At 34.6% G+C, this 20,274-nt stretch overlaps 1 protein-coding gene across 1 annotated transcript in view; it reads right to left on the bottom strand.

The window, feature by feature from the left end:
* Positions 1–18,870, bottom strand: part of pasha (microprocessor complex subunit partner of drosha) — a 34,573-nt gene extending 15,703 nt beyond the window's left edge. Inside the window, exons 1-2 of the mRNA XM_072529160.1 lie at positions 18,067–18,870; positions 1,626–2,470 (exon numbers count right to left, since the gene is read on the bottom strand). Of these exons, the coding sequence (XP_072385261.1) occupies positions 1,626–2,470; positions 18,067–18,296 (1,075 nt within the window). The 5' untranslated portion in view covers positions 18,297–18,870. The remainder of the gene's footprint in view (positions 1–1,625; positions 2,471–18,066) is intronic.
* Between the last annotated feature and the right edge of the window lie 1,404 nt (positions 18,871–20,274).

Here is a 20,274-nt window from a genome sequence, read left to right as displayed (position 1 = left end):
CTCCACCACTGATCCACTTAAAATAAAAAATTGGTAAGTCACTTTTATTTTTCAACATAATCTCTATTAAGATTAACACATTTTTACGTTTTACGTCAGCACGTTTGCCATTTATGTTCTGGGAAGGTTAACGCTTTCCGAAAGAAAGATCGTTCGGCTTCTACAAGCGACTGATTTACCGTACATATGACATAATATTTCTAATGGCGGTTTTCCATTAAACAGATAAAACAAAAACAAAATACAAACTCTTGTCGAATAAAACAAAACTGCAACTTTTTGCAAAATTTTTGAAGATTAGCGTGATTTGCGATAGTTGAAGTTTTGTTTTTTGGCTCTCGCTCGGAAGCGGTAACATCAAAGAATTTTGACGTGTTTTGAAACTAGAGTATGTTTAGTGGAAACAGTCATGTTGTGTTTTCTATTGTCGTCTTTTTGTAGTTTTGGCTCGGAGAATTTCTCCACACCACCCACACGTTTTAATGAAACTTCACGGATCATGTCTGAATACAGTAAAGCTTCCAAAAATCAATGGACTACTGAAGAAATCTGCACCGTAATAGAAACCTTCCGGGAATATGGAAATTTGTGATACCCAGAGGATGGCAGTTATAAAAATAGAATTAAAAAAAGGGATTTGTACAAAGAAACTGCCCAATTGTTTGACACCAACTGGATAGAAATTGACAAAAAAAAACATAATTTCACAATATCAACGTGAAAGAAGGAATTATACAAAAAGAAAATATCTGGCGCAGGACAGATGCATGGCAGAAATAAAACCTTCTTTACAAGGTCCTCAGTATCAACCAGCCACAACTAAGAATAAAAAATCTTCTTCTCTAAACATGATGCTTGGCTATTGAAGAAAAACTGTACTTTGACTTCCTCGTGTCAATCAATGGAATGCTTGATGAAATCACGAGTTTTGAATTTGTCCCAGTTTTGGTTTTCAGGTACTAGAAAACACAAACAAAACTGTCCGTTTAGTGGAAAACTGCCTTAAAGAAAATCGTTTACCAAGCAAGTGTTCTTCAAGTTTTGGAAACAGTCAGTAATCGCTGGGGGAAAACTCTGGAGAGTAAGGCGGATACTCAACTAATTCGAACTCTGCTTTAGCGATGACAGCTGTAATGACAGACTGTGACTGGGTGCATTATCCTGATATAAGGGAACACATTTAAACAACTTTTCTCTACCTTTTTTTTATGAAGTTATGTAATTTTGGAATTAATTTGGCATAAACACCATTAGCATTGTCTACCACATTTAAACTCACGACATCTCATTTTAAATATGACATATGATACTGCTATTATACCCAAATGTTTCCACCAAATATTGGAATGCTTACACAAAAAAGGAGATATCTTTGAATGCTCTAAAAAATCTTTATTAATTTGCGTTGGAGTCATCTCTTTTAAACGCAAATGTTTAATATTTGATGCTCTATAAGATCCATTTTCATAATGAGATGTGATTCTCTAGAGTTCGGGCATATACTATAAGCCCATAAATATATGTGATATGGATATATTATCATAGTAGCCCTTAAAGTTAATAACTCATTAGTTAACTGTTGAAATAAAGTAGTAAATTTAGAAAAATTGCCGTATACTATTTACCTGTTTGATTATCAGGAACAATTTTTGATTTCATTTCCGGAATAAGGATTTCTAAGGTAGCCTTGGCTGCGTCAGATTTGGCTTGCTTTTTACTGGTCCCGTATCCAACTCCGTATCGCATATCTTTAATAATAACTGTAGCAGCATAAGGAGTTGCGGCATTTTCTAGTTCGGTAAACTGATATGTGGGTTGTTTCTTCAAAACATGTTGAACATATTCATGCAGAATGCACACATATGATTTTCCATTGGGATTCATGACCCATTCTTTTTTAGAACTTGTGTTATTTTCCGAACTATCTGATTTTCTGATTGGAAAAGTAATTAATTTGGTACCATCTGGAAGTGTAAGTCGTTGCAACTGCTTTTTTTGTTTTAATCGTTTTGTAAATTTTCTCCTTTCGGACCAAGATTTAAATCTCAATACTTTCATGGTTTGGAATTTAAATAGTTTCTCACAATACTCCCTAACCTGTTCAGGAGGGAGGTTCTGCATTTGAAGATTCTCCTGAACAGTTTCGATCTTAGCATTTGGAAAGCTCTGATCGCAATGATTATTGGTTTCTGGTTCTTTGGACTCTGATTCTTCCTTTTCTATAGCTTTTCTGTAGTTTAAACATGGTATGGCATTAACTGGTATATGGTGTTTTCTTGCTGAACCTGGACCTAGAAAATAAGGCCTAGATAATGAACAAACCCTATCAACTTTTTGCAAATAAATAGGCATTCCGCTATTGTGAGTTACTTGAATCCACCCTTCTGGAAGAACATCGAAGTGGTTTTGTCCTTTTTCAATTAAGAGGATCTTGTTTTTTTCTTCAAATGGAATTTCTTCTTCATCTAAACTAGAAATATATAAAAACAGTTTGTTAATATTATTTGACATATTAAAAAGTATTAATAAGATTAACAATATTTTTCCCTACACTAAATTATTTTTAGTTACATTTTTTTACATTACATTTTTATAGCGACAAATGCCAAACATGATACAAAAAGTTTCGGTTTAACAGTGTTGGCATGTTTTTATAATGTATATGCTGTATGCTTCAAATATAAAGAGATAAATCATTAGAAAAGTACATTTTGATTATACACACATCAAAATAATCTAAACAAAATGCGAGATTACAGAAGGATTTCAAATAATTTATTTCACATATTTTTAATAAAAAGTTATAAACAAGTGTCCCGAATATAAATTAAACATTTTTTCTTAGAATTATCGCCATAGCTTTTAACAAAATTAAAAGAGAACTCCATAAGTAAAAATATGGTAACAAAAAAAAAATAAAAAACCAATTTGTTGCCCCTCAACTCCCAACAAAGTAGTCTTTAGGTTAAGTTAGTAAGTGTATGACCTCCACGGTTATTGATTACTGTCCTACATCTGTAAGGCAAATTCATGATCAGATGGTTAATGTCTTGCTGCGGTATTCTGTTCCACTCCAATTAAAAGGCCCTCATACAGTTACTCTCTTGTATTAAACGCAATATTTTGTTGTAAGGTGCGTTTCCAATATGTCCCATACATGCTCAATTGGGTTTAAATCTGGCGATTGTGCAGGCCATGGTAAAACCTCAATTTCATTATCTTCGATGAATGTTAGCACGACCCTGGCAGTATGCGGACGCGCATTGTCGTGCATTAATTGAAATTGGGGACCAGCTTGTTGTGCAAAGGGTACAACAGTAGATTGAAGAATAATATCGCGGTAGTCCGTTGCATTTAAAAACCGTTCCAGACAAACGAGATTGGTTCTTCCATCAAGAGTGATGCCACCCCATACCATTATACTGCCGCCTTGCTGTCTATGAACCTCCTGCACATTGGCCAATCGTTCAGCATTGCCAGATCGTTTCCAAATTCTTGTCCGTCTTGTATCTGGTGCAAATCCAAATCAAGACTCATCTGTGAACAAAATAGAGGCCCACTCAAGTCTAACCGATTGTGTGTTCTTGTGCCCATTGAAGTCGATGAGCGCGATTTCCTCTGGATAACACATTCACTCTCACAGGTCTTCGAGCATTTAACCCTACTTCATGCAGTCTTATTTCTAATGGTTTGGCCACTTACAAATACCTGATGGATCTCTTGCAGCCTCATTTGTAATTGTGATGCAGTTATAGTGCGAACTCGCAAAGCCTGCAACCTAATAAAACGGTCTTCAATCTGGTTGGTTATCCTGGTACGGCCTGTATGACGTTCAGCAACATCACCAGTTTCTTGTCACCTTAACCACAAACGATTACTGACACTTTTGTTCGTGTAGAGGACCTCAGCAACGTTCTTTGACTTCTGCCAACTTGAAGCATCCCGATAGCACGCCACTGTGTAAAGAGATTAAAAACATAAATTTATTTTTGTATTTGCAGCTAACATTGATTTAAAGCTATTAATAGAGGTGTCCCCTAGATTATTTTGATGTGTTTATTATGTTATGAATTCTGCAATGTTTGATTTATATAAAAGAAGAATGAGTAAATATTTGTTTCTTTGGAGATTAATTGTTAATTATTAGAATTTTTTTTGGCAATTGCCCTTTGATAGATTAGGGATAGATTTGGCAATCGTCAAATCAGCAGTTGCCAGATTGCAACAGATGTTTGCAATTAATCTCGAAAGAGACAAATATTTACTCGTTATTGTTTCATATAATTAAACATTGCAGAATTTATAAAATAATATAATCAAAATGTACTTTTTAAAAGCTTTCTCTCTTTATATTTGAAGCATACAACATATGCATTATAAAAACATCCCAACACTGCCCAACCGAAATATTTTATTTCATGTTTGACATTTGCAGCTATATTCAGCTTGTACTTTCGGTAAACTCAACCAAATAAAGTAACTAAGAATGCTGAATAAACATTCAGACTAATTCAACATTGACAATGTCCAAAATAAGGAAATGTATTATCAAGGACCAAAAAAATCCTACGCCCAAATCAACATATTGTTACGATAATTATGGCGTTTAAAACTGTAAATATATTATGACTAATTCTGTTTTTGTTCTAGTCATTTCGGCGTTTGTTTACCAGAAACCTCTAGACCTGAATTATGATGAGTCATCTACGACTCGAGGTTTCCAAGTAGGCCCAATAAAACCAGTCTGAGCTTCTGGTTTCTTCGATGGGGGATCGCTGCTTCACCGTTATACTCGAATAACAGGATTTTATATTTATAGAGGAATTTTGTTATGAAGAGAACAGTTAGTTTCTGAAGATTTGCGCCGCGTAAATTAAAATGTAACGCCCGTAGTACAATAAATTGTATAATTGTTGTGTAAATAAATTAAGTAATAAAGACTTTAAAATTTATAAGTGTTATAAATAGAACCTTTAATAAATAAATAATAAATAAATTAGAATTAATAAAAACATAACAAATGGTGTCAGAAGTTAAATAGAAGATAAATTAGACTTATAATAATATAACAAGTGTTATTCCGAAGTGAATATTTTTAAATTGTGAAAATGACTACGATTTATGAGCTCACAGTGACGAATTTAAGAAGACATCTCGAGGACAGAGAATTAGCTTCTACCGGAAAAAAGGCTGAGCTACTCCAACGACTAAAGAACGCTTTGGAGGAAGATGGGTTTAATCCAGAAACGTATATATTTGAAGATAAACATGATGCTGTCATCTCGTCGATTTCGAAACTAGAGAACAAAGTTTCTGGTGACATCGCATCATTAGAGAACAAAGTTTCCGGTGATATTTTGAAAGTCTCCGGCGACATCGCTTCTTTAGAAGACAAAGTTTCTAACGAGATTTCTTCTCTAGAAAGCAAAGTTTCTGCTAACATCTCTTCGGAAATCTCTAAAGTCACTTCTGAGATGTCTGCCCTCGACGATAGAATATCTTCGTTAAAAGACCAAGTTGCTGCCGATATGTTGGCCTTCGAAGAAAAGATATGGAAAGAGATGGAAAGGAAAATGGAAGAAACAGGGACAGCAGAGAGAGGAAACAATCCGATTACAGTAGACAAAAGAAGACGAGACGAAATGTAAGTTGGAAATACGGCCGAAATTTGAAGGAAGTGGAGGTTCTGTTCATGTTAAAGTCCCAACTTTCGACGGAAAATCATCATGGAACAACTACATGAAACAGTTCGAATCAGCCGCAAGAGCTGGTCTGAAAAAGAAAAGGCTGTAAACCTGACTATCGCTCTTCGAGGAGATGCTTTAGATGTGCTTCAGACCAAAGCCGTAGAGGAGACAGATGATTTCGAACAACTTAAAAAGAGGTTAAATATGCGATATGGCCACGAACATTTGGAGCATGTATATCAGTCGCAGCTTAAAAAACGAAGACAGAAGAAAGATGAGGCTCTTAGAATATGAGGTAGATATTGCCAGATTAGTACGATATGCTTATCCAACAGCTCCCGAGTACATGATGGAAAAATTGGCCATTCAAACGTTTATTGATGGTCTTCGTGATCATGAAATGCAGAGAACACTGCGATTAGCTCGTCACAAGACGCTGGTTGATGTCTTATCCGCCCTCGAATACGAGTCAGCTACGCAGGCCTCTGGCGGGTACAGTAAAGTTAGGACTATAAAAGAGGAAGGAGATGAAGATAAACTTGACCAGCTCGTTAATATGATGAAAAGTATGACATACAAGAAAACGAAGACCATAAGATGCTGGAATTATGGCGAAATAGGACACGTACGAAGTTCATGTAAGCACCCTAGGTACGACGCAAATCGAGAAACTCACCACCAGGAAAACTAGAACGGTTTGGCCTTAGGGGGGGGCAGCTTCGGCCCGGAACTTTTCCAAAGACCCTCTCATACTAATAGCTTCTTTGAAATGTCGTGAAGATAGTGTATATGTAGATGGAGAAATAAATGATAGAAGGCATACATTGTTGGTAGATACCGGAGCGACCAGAACCATTATACGCCCGACAGTTATAAACAGCCGTAAGAAACTGTTACCAACGAGGTTGCGACTTCGGACCGCTACAGGTGAAAATGTCAACATTCATGGAGAAATCCAGGTACAATTGGGAATTGGAGCAGAAAAGTTCGTCCATACTATTATAGTTGCTGACATCGAAGAGGATGTTATATTAGGAATGGACGTAATGAATATGCATGGATTCCGATTGGATTTTAAGAATAAGGTAATCAAAGTTGGTAACGAGGAGGTATTTCTCCATCCACATGATGACAACACTATGCAAGCAGCCGTTAAAGAAGATACAGTCGTGCCTGCGAGAAGTGAAACGATAATAGTAGCGCGCCTACAGGGAATTGTGGACGAAGGAACACCTGTTATGATGGAGCTTTGGAATTATGACGACGAAGTTAGCCGTGGAATCATAATTGGAAAGGAATTGGTGACTTCGGCTAAAGAAATTCCTGTGAGACTTATCAATGTCAATAACTACCCAGTGACCATCAAGAAAGAGACAAAAGTAGGAACTTGTGTACCTGTGACATCCATCGTCCGTCAGACGACAACATCTGATAATTCCAACGACAAATTTGACCAAATGGTTGCAGTTGCTGGACAGTCTCTGAATCAGATTAAGAAAAGGAAATTAAGGGAATTTTTTCGGCAGTATCGTGATATTTTCGTACCGAAAGGAGGAAAGACGGGAAGAACTACCGTTGTTAAGCATAAAATTGATACTGGTAATGCTAAGCCAATTCGTCAAACAGCTCGAAGATTACCACAGGCGAAAAGAGAGGAAGCTGAAACAATTGTTCAAGAAATGAAGAAAGGCGGGGTGATAGAACCTTCTACGAGCCCATGGGTCTCTCCGGTGGTCCTGGTTAAGAAGAAAGACGGAACGACGAGGTTCTGTGTGGATTACCGTTTGCTGAACAACGTTACCAAGAAAGATAGTTATCCTCTGCCTCGGATCGACGATACATTGGACACATTGGCTGGAAGTAAATTGTTTTCTACTTTGGATTTGAAGTCTGGAAACTGGCAGGTAGAAATGGACCCAGTAGATTAAGAGAAGACAGCCTTCACCACAGGATTTGAAGATCATCTGAAGAATTTAGGAAACGTTTTTAATCGACTTAAAGCTGCCCGATTGATGTTAAACCCCAAGAAGTCCCAGCTATTTCAAGATAAAGTCAATTATCTGGGTCATATAGTCAGTAAAGGAGTGGCCGTGGATAAGGGAAAAATCGATTCCATTAAGGAATGGCAGTACCAACGGACAAACATCAAGTGAGAAGTTTTCGGACTATGTACTTACTACCGGAGGTTTATTAAGAAGTTTGCAGATATCGCTAAGCCATTAACGCGACTTACAGAGGAAGCAAGAGACTACCGCTGGGATACAGACTGCCAAAATGCTTTTGAGACCTTAAAAAAGCATTTAATCACTGCACCAATTTTAGGGTATCCACTGCCAGAAGGAGAGTTCATCTTAGATATAGATGCAAGTAATGTGGGAATTGGAGGAGTGCTGTCTCAGATTCAAGGAGGACAGGAACGAGTCCTCGGATATTTTAGTAAAGTTCTTTCAAAACCTGAGCGGAATTATTGCGTCACGAGAAGAGAACTTCTAGCAGTAGTTAAATCAGTAGAGCACTTCTATCAATACCTCTATGGCAGAAAGTTTCTAATCCGAACCGACCATGCCGCCCTTAAATGGTTGATGCAGTTTAAGAATCCAGAGGGTCAGATAGCCAGATGGATCGAACGACTCCAAGAATACGATTTCAAGATTGAGGATCGGGCCGGAGTTAGCTACAGAAACGCTGATTCTCTTTCCAGAAGGCCATGCCCAGCAAAGTGTTCCCACTGCAACAAAACGGAATCCAAGGAAGCAGCAGTGCTAAGAACAACGATGGTCAACGACGACTGGACGCCTACTAAGATCAGAGAAGAACAAGAAAGAGATCCAGTTATACAGAAAATTCGAAAATGGAAAGAGGAAAACCGTCGACCACCTTGGCAAGAAATATCAAACCTATGCTCAGTAGTTAAGACATATTGGGCCCAGTGGGACTCACTTATCATGGAAGATGGCTTGCTCAAACGAGTCCTGGAAAATGATGACGGTTCAGAGAAGAGAAGACAGTTGGTGATCCCAAAGAGCAGAATAGCCGAAGTACTTCGTCATTTACACGACAGTCCATCAGGAGGGCATTTTGGTGTAAAGAAAACCCTTCAGCGAATTCGGGAACGGTTTTATTGGATGAACAGTTCCGACGACGTAAAAGACTGGTGTAAGAAATGTACTATTTGTGCTACGAGTAACGGGCCTTACCTAAAAAGGAGAGCTCCTATGAGACAATATAATGTTGGAAGCCCGTTTGAAAGAACAGCTTTGGACATCGCTGGGCCATTTCCAGAAAGTGAAAATGGAGGCAAGTACATGTTGGTAGTAATGGATTATTTCACTAAGTGGGTCGAGATTTACGTACTTCCAGACCAGAAGGCCGCCACCGTTGCAGATATATGCAGATCCAAGAATATATCAGCCGATTTGGAGTGCATTTGGAGATCCATAGTGACCAAGGCAGGAACTTCGAAAGCGATCTATTCCAAGGAATATGTGATAGACTAGGCATGAAGAAAACAAGAACTACCGCGTATCATCCGCAATCGGATGGTATGGTAGAACGAATGAATAGGACAGTGGGCAAGTATATGACAAAGATGGTGTCCGATCATCAGCGAGACTGGGACCAATATCTTCCGTTCTTCACAATGGCCTACAGATCTGCTGTTAACGAATCAACAGGCCAGACACCAGCCAAAGTCCTATTCGGACGCGAAATGCGACTACCTTGTGATCTAGAGTTTGGGTGTCGACCTGGAGAAGATGTAGCAGGTGAAGATTATGTGATCGAATTACGAAGAAGAATGGACGATGTACATGAGTTGGTCCGTTCCTACCTTCAGATCGCTAGCGACCGAATGAAGAAACGCTACGATACACAAGCCGAAAAGGGTTGCTTTAAGAAGAACGACAAAGTCTGGCTCTATAATCCCAAGAAGCGAAAAGGTTGTTCTCCCAAATTGCAGCAGTTTTGGGAAGGTCCATACCTCATTATGGAGAAGATCAACGATGTCACCTACCGAATAAGCAAGATTCCGAGGGGAAAGCCGATGATAGTACACCATAACCGGCTGGCGTCTTTCGAAGGTGACCACGACGTAGATGAAGAAGTGGAAGTAAACCAAGTCCAAGATGTGTCTGACCTCACGTTTGAGGAATTCATGGGTGCCTATGGAGGTACCGGTAAAGCAAGATATGGTGTTACCACTGAAGAAAAGCAAGATCTACTCGAGCTTCCCGATGACTACTCGCTGGCCCTTACCATCCCGGCCAGTATCAAAGACGCACCAGGGTTGGCATCCGTATTTCGAAGGAAGTTCGGTCGAGTTGCAGAACTTCAATGCCAAGTGACAGCTCCTGGGAAAGCCTTGAAACTCCTAGAAGCATCACGTTACCTTTTCTACCTGGTAACAAAAGACACTGCCCGTGGCCAACCTACCTACCGAGATGTATGGGAAGCCTTACTTCAATTGAGAGAGCACGTACTAGAGTCCGACGTGCAAAAAGTTAGCCATGCAAGAGTGCCGCCAATTAGATTGGAAGGTTATCCGAAGTATGGTGAAGAAGATCCTTAGAGACACCGAAGTCCAGGTGTTAGTCTGTTGCAATCCGCATAGTTACTGGTGCGGAGAGAAAACCGTCCCTTGTCATTTTTATACAACTGGAAGTTGTAAAAGAGGGTCCAGTTGCCGATACCAGCATACCGTTCCAGTTCCGACAAGGTTCCAGGAGGAACCATCTTTTAAGAGGGGGGCAATGTTACGATAATTATGGCGTTTAAAACTGTAAATATATTATGACTAATTCTGTTTTTGTTCTAGTCATTTCGGCGTTTGTTTACCAGAAACCTCTAGACCTGAATTATGATGAGTCATCCACGACTCGAGGTTTCCAAGTAGGCCGAATAAAACCAGTCTGAGCTTCTGGTTTCTTCGATGGGGGATCGCCGCTTCACTGTTATTCTCGAATAAAGAGAACAGTTAGTTTCTGAAGATTCGCGCCGCGTAAATTAAAATGTAACGCCCATAGTACAATAAATTGTATAATTGTGTAAATAAATTAAGTAATAAAGACATTAATAAATTTATAAGGGTTATAAATAGAACCTTTAATAAATAAATAATAAATAAATTAGAATTAATAAAAACATAACAATATATTTGTTACAAATAAATATATATTTGTAACACTAAAACACTGAAAACTTTGTTTTCAAAACTTCCACAAAATTTATTTTAAACTTTTATCACTACAGATGTTTCGGCTGATTGCCTTTCTCAAGTGATCTATTTTTGGCATGCGTTTACACTCTATAGTCTCTAATGAAATAGGTTGAGGAGGGGAGAACTGTTTGTCCCAATTTGGTCATTCAGAATTATATCTGTGTTTTTAATTTGTTGATTTCCATAGATTCTAATAAAGATAGCTTAAGGCATTTATTTTGAATGTGAAGAATTTTAAATTCGTCATTAAAAGAATGATTATGATCTAGAAGGTGAAGTGCCTATGTAGAATCTGTTTTTCTATTATTGAAAGCCCTTTTATGTTCTGCTATTCGTTTATTAAAATTTCATTGTTTGACCGATGTAAGTTTTTGGGCAGTCGCCACATTTAAGTACACCACTGTGTAAGTGTTTTTTTATTTTGGCTCTTTTTGTTTTTAATATATTTGCCTAGGTTGTTATTTGTTCTGAAAGCTGGTGTTATTCCTTTCTTTTTTTTTGTTTGGCTATTTTTGTTGATATTTTGCCTGTATATGTAATCGAGCAGAAGGTACTGGGTTTTTTCTCTGGTGGTGGAAATACTAATTTCAGGGCTTTCTTGTGTAGTTTTTGATTTAACATTTTATTAAGTGTTTGTTCGTTGTATCCATTGTTTACTGCTATTTGCTTAATGATATTTAATTCTGTCTCAAAATTGTATTTCGACATCGGAATTATTGTTAATCTAGGTAACATACTATAATAGGCTGCCAGTTTATGCTGTGTGGGATGGTGTGATGAATTGTGTATAGTCGTGTCAGTATGGATAGGTTTATGAAATATGGAGAAGTCATGTTTGTTTTTAAGTCTGATAATTTTTAAATCTAAAAAATTTATGTATTGATTTTGTTCTGTTTCTATTGTAAATTCAATATGACTATGAAGTAAATTAATATACGATAGAAATTGGTCAAGTTGCCTGTTAGTTCATGTGAAACATACCAGTACGTCGTTTACGTATCTCCACCAATATAAAAACTGTTTGAATATGGGATGTTTTGAAATCTTTGTCTCTAGATGATCCATAAAAATATCTGATAGCAATGGGCTTAGAGGATTGCCCATTATAAGTCCTGCACTGTTATGTGTATATATTTCATTATTAAATTCAAAGTAGTCCTGGTTTATGCAAACTTCAAGATGTAAAATTTCAGATGTAATGATTGGATTTGTACTATTTTGGTTTAAAAAGTTGTTTACTAGAATAAAAGTTTCTGTAGGAGAGATACTAGGAAAAAGATTTTTTACGTCAAATGAAATTAATCTGGAGTTGTTAGGTAATTGAAAATGTTGTATTTTATTAACTAGTTCTATTGTATTTTTTATGGTAAATTTAGGTGAAAATGTAGTGTGTTCTAAAATAGTTTTTTTGAAAGTTTATATGACGGAGCTGTATAAAAAGAAACTACAGGTCTTATTGGGTGATCCGGTTTGTGTAGTTTAATGAAAGAGTATAATTTAGGAGGCTGTGGGTTCATGATATTAAAGTATTTTTGTTCTACTGGATTTACTATTGATTTTGATTTAGCTAGCTAATTTGTTTTTGATACTTTTCTGTCGGATCTTTGTGTAACGTTTAAATATTTTGAATATTTAAAAATTCTATTGTTTTGTTATTATATTCTATTTTATCTATTTTTTAAAATAATCAAAATTTTCACGAACAAGCAATGAAGTGCGAGCTGGTGCTCTGTCGTGATGCAAAAGCCATCAGTTGTTTTTCCACAAAACCGGTATTTTTTTCGGATTGCTTCACGCAAACAGCGGTAAACTTGTAGGTAATATTTTTTATTGGCCGTTTGACCTCGTGGCAAAAATTCATGGTGCACTATACCGTTAAAATCAAAGAACACAATGTGCATAACCTTCACGTTCGACCGCACTCGTCGAGCCTTTTTTGGTCTTGGCGAACCAGAATGCCTCCACTGGGACGATTGAACCTTAGTTTCGACATCATATCCATAAACCCATGTTTTGTCACCTTTTACAACCGTTTTGAGTAAATCTGGGTCGTCGTTTACGTCATTTAGTGACTCCTTAGCAACTTCCATTCGCCGCTGTTTTTGTTCAAAATTCAATAATTTTGGAACAAATTTTGCTGTCACGCGTTTCATATCCAAAACGTTTGAAAAAATATCATGGCATTAGCCAATTAATATGCCAACTTCATCAGCGACTTTTTTTTGCGTTTTCATCGGTTCTTGATGTGCTGGGGCGTCTAGTGCGTTCATCATCTTCAACGTCTTCATGGCCATCTTGGAAATGCTTATACCACTCGTAAACACTTGTTTTTTCATAGCATGTTTACCATAAGCCTTTGTTAACATTTCACACACTTTAAGTAGACGTATTTTTGAGTGCAGAAGACATCGTGTAGGCCAAACATATGATTAATTTTTTCCAACCATTGGATTTTTCTGAAAATTTAATCAATTACTTACCTAACCCTTACAGACATATATAGAAAAAATTGTAATAAATTCAGTATTTTACTGGATGTTATATTTATCTATGTAGCAAATCTGATATTAAGACATAAATTTTTTTGTTACTGGAGAGAGATAGAAAGATAGAGAAGAGAGAGAGAGAGAGAGAGAGAGAGAGAGAGAGAGAGAGAGATAAATGTTGATGCCTACTATTTATTATATTAATTTTTTTACGGAAACATTTTTGTAGTGTGTAAACTGGAGTCATCTGGGATTCATTTCAGTTGTTCTGATGGTTTTCGCTATCTAAGAAGTAACCTCATTTATCGAGCATGAAAGTTTTACTCACGGTGTGAATCGGCTAGTTTTATAAAATAAAGCACTAAGTACGGAAATATTTTTTCAGATATTGTTTTCATTTACAATTTTCATGTTTATTACCAAAACGTTTCGCGAACTTACAACAGATTTTTGTATTCATATGACGTATTCATACATACTCTACCGATTGTTCGATAGATCTGCCAATTCGACAATTCATCTACCGAAAAGAACTTATTTTCTACCGATTTTTATTCTTCGTTACATTTTACCTCAAATGTACTTAATTTGTTACATTTATCCTTTCAAGATAGAAAAGTACTTTTTAAGAAAAGTCGTCGTGTATACATTAAGTTTTAAAATGGTGAATGTTTCTGTATTTAAATCTTTTATATCTCCCATATATTTTTATATGGGAGATATAAAAGCCGCACAGAGAGAAATCAGAAAAAAATATGAGTGGCTAAAGAGAAATGTTACAGTGATAAATGTACAAAAATCACTTAAAAAAAAAAAATATGAAGTTGTATTTAACTTTGGTTTAAATACAACACAATGTATATTTTACCTTTATTCAAACTTCCACTTCAATAAAAGTTCAATCATATACGATATTTTCGATTTTATGTAGTCAGGATTATCTTAAAAACATAAAACAAAAGCTTAAAAATGCATAATCATCTAGTGATGAATCTAATAAATTTTTTGATTCAAAGTATGTACAACTAAATTTAAACACAATAATTAAAAGTTAAATACATTGCAAAATTACTGTCTAACATAATCAAGTGTTCAAAATGTCCTACATGGTTAATTTGACAGTATCCTAAATGATGGTAGAAGGCATCTATTTAATTTCTCTATGTTTCTCTAGTAATTAATGTGGATTCATTGATAATTATCTGCCTTATTTCTGCAATTCTTGCCGATTCAGTTCTATAAATTCTATTTTTCAAGTATCTCCAATAAACATCATCTTTAGGATCTAAATCAGGTGAACAAGGAGGTCATTCAATACTACCTAATCTACCAATCCATCATCTGGGAAATGTCTCGATCTAAATAAAGCCGAACATTTACACCAAAATGAGCTGAAGCTCCGTCTTGCTGAAACCATATCTTGTATTTACTGTAATTTTTTCGTTGGTTCATTAGTTTTTTTGAAATAGTTAATATTATTATCCATATATCTCACATATGACTAGCCTGGAAGTTTATCTTATGATTTTTAACCCGGTTTGCACTAGCTTACCCATCTTAACAACCTTCTGCCTATTTATTGTTGCAATCCAATATGAACAGTATGGTTGTCCTCTGTATTTCATCTTACCATATCACTACTTTATAAATTTTTATAGTTTTTGTTGACACTCAATTCATATTGGCTTTTATATTTCTCTTCACTTCAATACAATATCTGTGTAGAGGAATATGTTAAGGAGATAACCCACATTGATTTTGTATCATGTATCTAATCATTCCAACCTCTATATGAATAATATACAAGTTGTATGCAGGAATTAAAACATGTTTAACTATCTTCTCAAATTACCAATGCTTTTTCAGTGGACATTTATATGAATTTTGGTATAGAAACATGTAAATTTCTAATGATCAGTTAGAGGAAAATTCTAGAGGGAAGAGATACTGTCCAGGCTAAGGAGATGGGCAAAACATACATGTAAGTATTTAAGATTCCAACAATCTATACTTCTCAAACAAGAGTCGACTAAGACCAGAATCAGTGAACAGTACCAACAACAGATCAACTTTCCTACAAGCCTCTTCTTATATATTCTTTCAGCATTCCCTAAATGATCTATCAGTGAACTAGAGGATATCCAAAAAGGTTACATACATACTATGGTTACTAATTAGAACAATTAATATTTAAAGTCTTCTTGTAAATCTAAAACTGTGAACATTTAAAGGAAGCAAATTGTATGATATAATATAAACTATTTACTCTCATACGTCTTTGAGGAATATGTGTAAAAGCAATCCATTTGAGAGCTATTCACAAAGAGATTAACAGATGATTCGGATATATTAACAAATGAGATATAGTTCTTCAACTTGGGTAAAAAACATGTTGCCGAGAAATATTTAAATTTTTAGAAAAAATCATCTGATATGATAGTAACATGGTACATTTCACTTATATCTTATTTTCAGAAACAGAAATGATCTCTATATTAATGTTTGCATTTGATATACCTGGTATCAGATTAAAATCAGTCAAAAATTTCCGTTTTTACAACTTAACATCTGGTCATAAAATATTCTTACTCATATCCGACTCCCTTGGCTAGAAAAACAGGTATTAACATTTACTCAGAAGTGGGTCAATAAGTTTTATAGTTTTCAGAATCCTCATTTAAAATACATATAAACGACTTGTCGCTGCCTTGTATCAAAACAAAAATCTAATACCGTTATTATGTTTTATTGTTTTATTTATGAATTCTCTCATAATATGAAATATTATGACAAAAAATGGTTTATTCCTTACAAGCCGTTGAAACCACAAGCTGGGCAGTACACCCAAAAAAGGCATTATATGTTCGCATCTCAAACCAGACACTCTCCCGCCAACACAACAGTGTAATCTCAGCCATTTTGCAACTTATATGCATACTACTTATAACTTCTTCTTCTTCATGTGCCGAGCTCGATTATCGAGCGTTGCTGGGTGCAGAGCGCTTCTGAGTGGTGCATAACATGGCCAAAATATTCAAGTTTGCGATTTTTAACTGTTTTGACGACTTCCGTAACTTTCCGTAACTTCGTTACGAACTCTATCCACCCAACTTATTCGTAGGATTCTCCGATACACCCAGATTTCAAAGGCTTCCAGTTTCTTGAGAAGTGTATCCGTCAAAGTCCAACCTTCGACACCATCCAAAGAGTAGAGAACACATAACATCTCACTAATCTAATTTTCAGATTATAACTAAGCTAACTTTAGTTAAATACGTTTTGTAACAAGATATTTTTGTAATTGTGCTACATGAGTGCTTTAAACTCATCAAACCAGCTCATTAGCCAGTTCAAACCTTTGGTTCGCTACTTACGTTGTAGAAAAGAGACAATTCACAGCATAAACTGATACCCCTAGCAGGACACAAGTAATCAGAAAATATTTACTGCATACTATCAGGTTATGCAACAATATTGACAAAAAAATTTATTAACAAATTTGGACTGAGTAGCTATTTTACACCAAATTACAAATACAAACCAATGTTAGACCTATTATCACTAATATATAGATCAACCAAGTATTTTTGATTGGAATTCACTAAACAAAATTTAAGTTTAAAAGACAATTTTGATAACTTGCTGTAGCCTGAAAAGTCAAAGTTTTTAACAAACAAAATTATTGAAAATTGTTTAAACAGGAGTGTTTTAAACAAAGCGTACTTTGTGTTCCGGCTAGAGTAGAAGGAGTGAGTGAATGGTCAATAGCACTCTTCAATCCAACACAGTTTCAAAATAGAACTCTATCTGGGCTATCTTAGCTCCTAAGGGTCTTAGAACCTTTTTATTTTTTAAAAAGTTGTGTTTTAGAAACAGCTTTCTGAATATTTTTTTGCCATTTAATTTGAACTTAATTCTATGGAGTTATTGTAATTGATTATAAGCTTAAAAGGTTCTATTTATTATTAAATAATTTTGTGTACATAAATGTAATTTTTTTAAACTTTTTTTCAATATGATACATCTTAATAATGAAAAAAAGCCCCAAATTATTGAGATCCATTCATTCAAATTATCTGGACCAGTGTTAGAAATTAGCTGCTCTTTCAAAAAATCTTATAAACAAATTAAATTTTGCAAAAACTATTTAACCAATCTGGCCCATCTTTTGCACACAGTTCAAACAGAGCTGAAGTTCAGCTGCATTCAAACAAATTTTAATAAACAGTAAAAAAGGTATTAACAATATTTAAAAACACTGATTTTTTTGTTCATTTCACAACTTTTTTGTTTATTAGCTGATTTTAATTTAGTATATCGCAATTTGTGTATTTTTTTTTCTGACAAAGTTGTCTGTTGTACCCCCACATTTTGCATTTACTCTGTACCTTCTATAACACAATTTCATACATACAATTGTCTAGGAACATACTGTGTTACAAGAGGAAAACTGGTACTAAATATTTTTAAAATTTTACTAAAATTATACTAGTTTCAAACCAAAAAATAAAGCTATTGTTTCATTAATATACTGCTGTATATTCACCCTCCTGAATAAAATAGTGACAAGACACTTTCTTCTATACAATTCCAAAAACAACACAAATACTTATGTTATTTTTAGACTAAAGAAGTTATTTAAAAAATAGCTAAAAAAACACTAGTTTATTATACTAACCCGGCTTCTGCTGCTTTTCTCTTTCGTTTTTCTAAAGCCTCTTCCAACATTTTTTCAATTTCATCATCTGGAATATCAGAGTCGAAGTCTGCTGAGTTCTCAGAGTCATCGTTTCCCTCGGTTTCATCCAAAATGTGAAATTTGTTAAGCTCAGTAGTACCATTTTGTATATTTTTCCCAAAAAAGGGGCAGCTTGAGGAGTCTTGGCTTACTTCTGCACTTCCATTCATGGTGATATTGATTTATAGTAATTTGATGTTTAGTCTTCACACGGTAACGATCAAAAGAATATTCCAACCAATTTCGAACAAAGAATTGAAATATTAATTGAATAGTACCGCGGAAAACAGTAAAAATTTTAATAATACCTAAAAAATGATTATTCAGCTCTTCCAATCAGTTGTACCACTATCACTACCCTATTCCTAGGGCATAAACTGTAAACTTCAAAAACATGAAAGCATCGTTTTCATTTATATAAATAGTATTTTATAAAAATTAATTAGAATCAATTTTAACATATTTCTATAACATAAGCATGCATAATAAATTTCCAGGCACACCATCCATATCCAATTCTTTTTGCCAACATAAGCGAGAAAATATTGCGCTCAGATGTCTATACAGTATTAGTTAACTATCCCCAAAAAAATTAATCAAAAAATAAAAGAGTACAACGTATTTCAAAGTACTTTAAACAAAACCGTGAAAATATATTAATGAAAATTGAGGTTACTCAAATAAAGTAATAATGTAATAATAAATTCTGAAATTATATTTCAGCCAGTTATTTTTGACAGAACATCACAGCACACTCCCACCTAGCGGTGTTAGTCCCATGTTAACAAGTAAAACGACGATTAGCCCATCACCTAGTGCCAGGGTGCGTAACTATATTTATACATGCAGTAAATCATCGAAATGTCCAAATATGTATATATATAGAACGTAATTCTCATTACAATCAAGTGTGATCTAATCCGGTAAAAACATAACTTAACTTAAACATGCAACAAGTTCAGAATCAGTTTTCCCAAAATTAAAATTCTGGGATGCATTTTTAACATCCCTATGTTTTGAAAATAATCTTTTTTAATTACTTAAATATTTACTATTTTTCAAACAAGAAAATTGTTTTTTGATATAATTGATTTAAATTTTAGTAAGTATGTGTTGATTGTTTCTGTTCAGTAGTAATTAAGATGTTACTCCTATATCTAAATATTTAAAATTTAATGAAGGATAAAACAATATTTACAAGTGATTGATACTAATACTACCAAATGTAATGCTCATCTATACAATGGTAATATGTTCGTTGAATCTTCTGAAAACAAACATCGAAGAAAAGAGTTGATGTGACATGAATCTTAATATTGAATCCGTATTTAATTTGAATTATTTATATGTATATCAAAGCATGTATATTTATATAAAATAGGTATTAAAAAAAATGCCCATGGATGAGCATCATAATATATTATAAACAAATTAAACAGCAAATATTTAACATGTTTTTAAAATGTAATATTTTTTATTTTCCATGGGTACATATCTAAAAGATTAGGGGCAGTAGCACAAACCATAATGTATGGTTTGTGGGCAGTAGCACAGTATATTGCTTAAAAAGATATACTGTGGCAGTAGTAAGGAAAAATTAATATACGATAATATATATATTTTTCGTATACTATTTGATTTTTCTTGTTAAGGTTATATTTTTATTTTCCATTACATTAAAATGCCAAAGTGGTTAAAAAAATTAAAAAATGAAATATAGAATAAATTCTTTATTTATAGAAATGTTACAAGAAATGTTATAAGTATGTGTTACAAGAAATATTAATAATACAAGCAAAGTGCAGTATAATTTACTGTTCTTAATGTTGTCAGAAGAACTTGTCAGTATTTAAATAATTGTTTTGTCATTCTAATGCTAAGTTTTATATGAATACAAGCCTGGTCTTGGTCTGAATACCTGGTCCTTGTCGTGGTAAAAATAAACTCGGAACGGCTGTTCTCTTAATGCCCCAATTTCCAACATTGATTATATCCTCCTCTCTTTAAAATGACTAGGGCATACATGAAAATTGGTATAATAAATAGTTTTTGTCTTCTCTAATTTAGGGCTCTTAACAGCATTCAGGAATTTATCATACATATCCATATAATTTCTTGGAATTTGCTTGCTAGTATGCGTCTATATTC

The sequence above is a fragment of the Diabrotica undecimpunctata genome, chromosome 4 (genome assembly GCF_040954645.1).
Source record: "Diabrotica undecimpunctata isolate CICGRU chromosome 4, icDiaUnde3, whole genome shotgun sequence".
Classification (NCBI taxonomy): domain Eukaryota; kingdom Metazoa; phylum Arthropoda; class Insecta; order Coleoptera; family Chrysomelidae; genus Diabrotica; species Diabrotica undecimpunctata.
The sequence above is the reverse complement of the archived record's forward strand: the minus strand, read 5'-3'. Positions and strand labels throughout refer to the sequence as shown.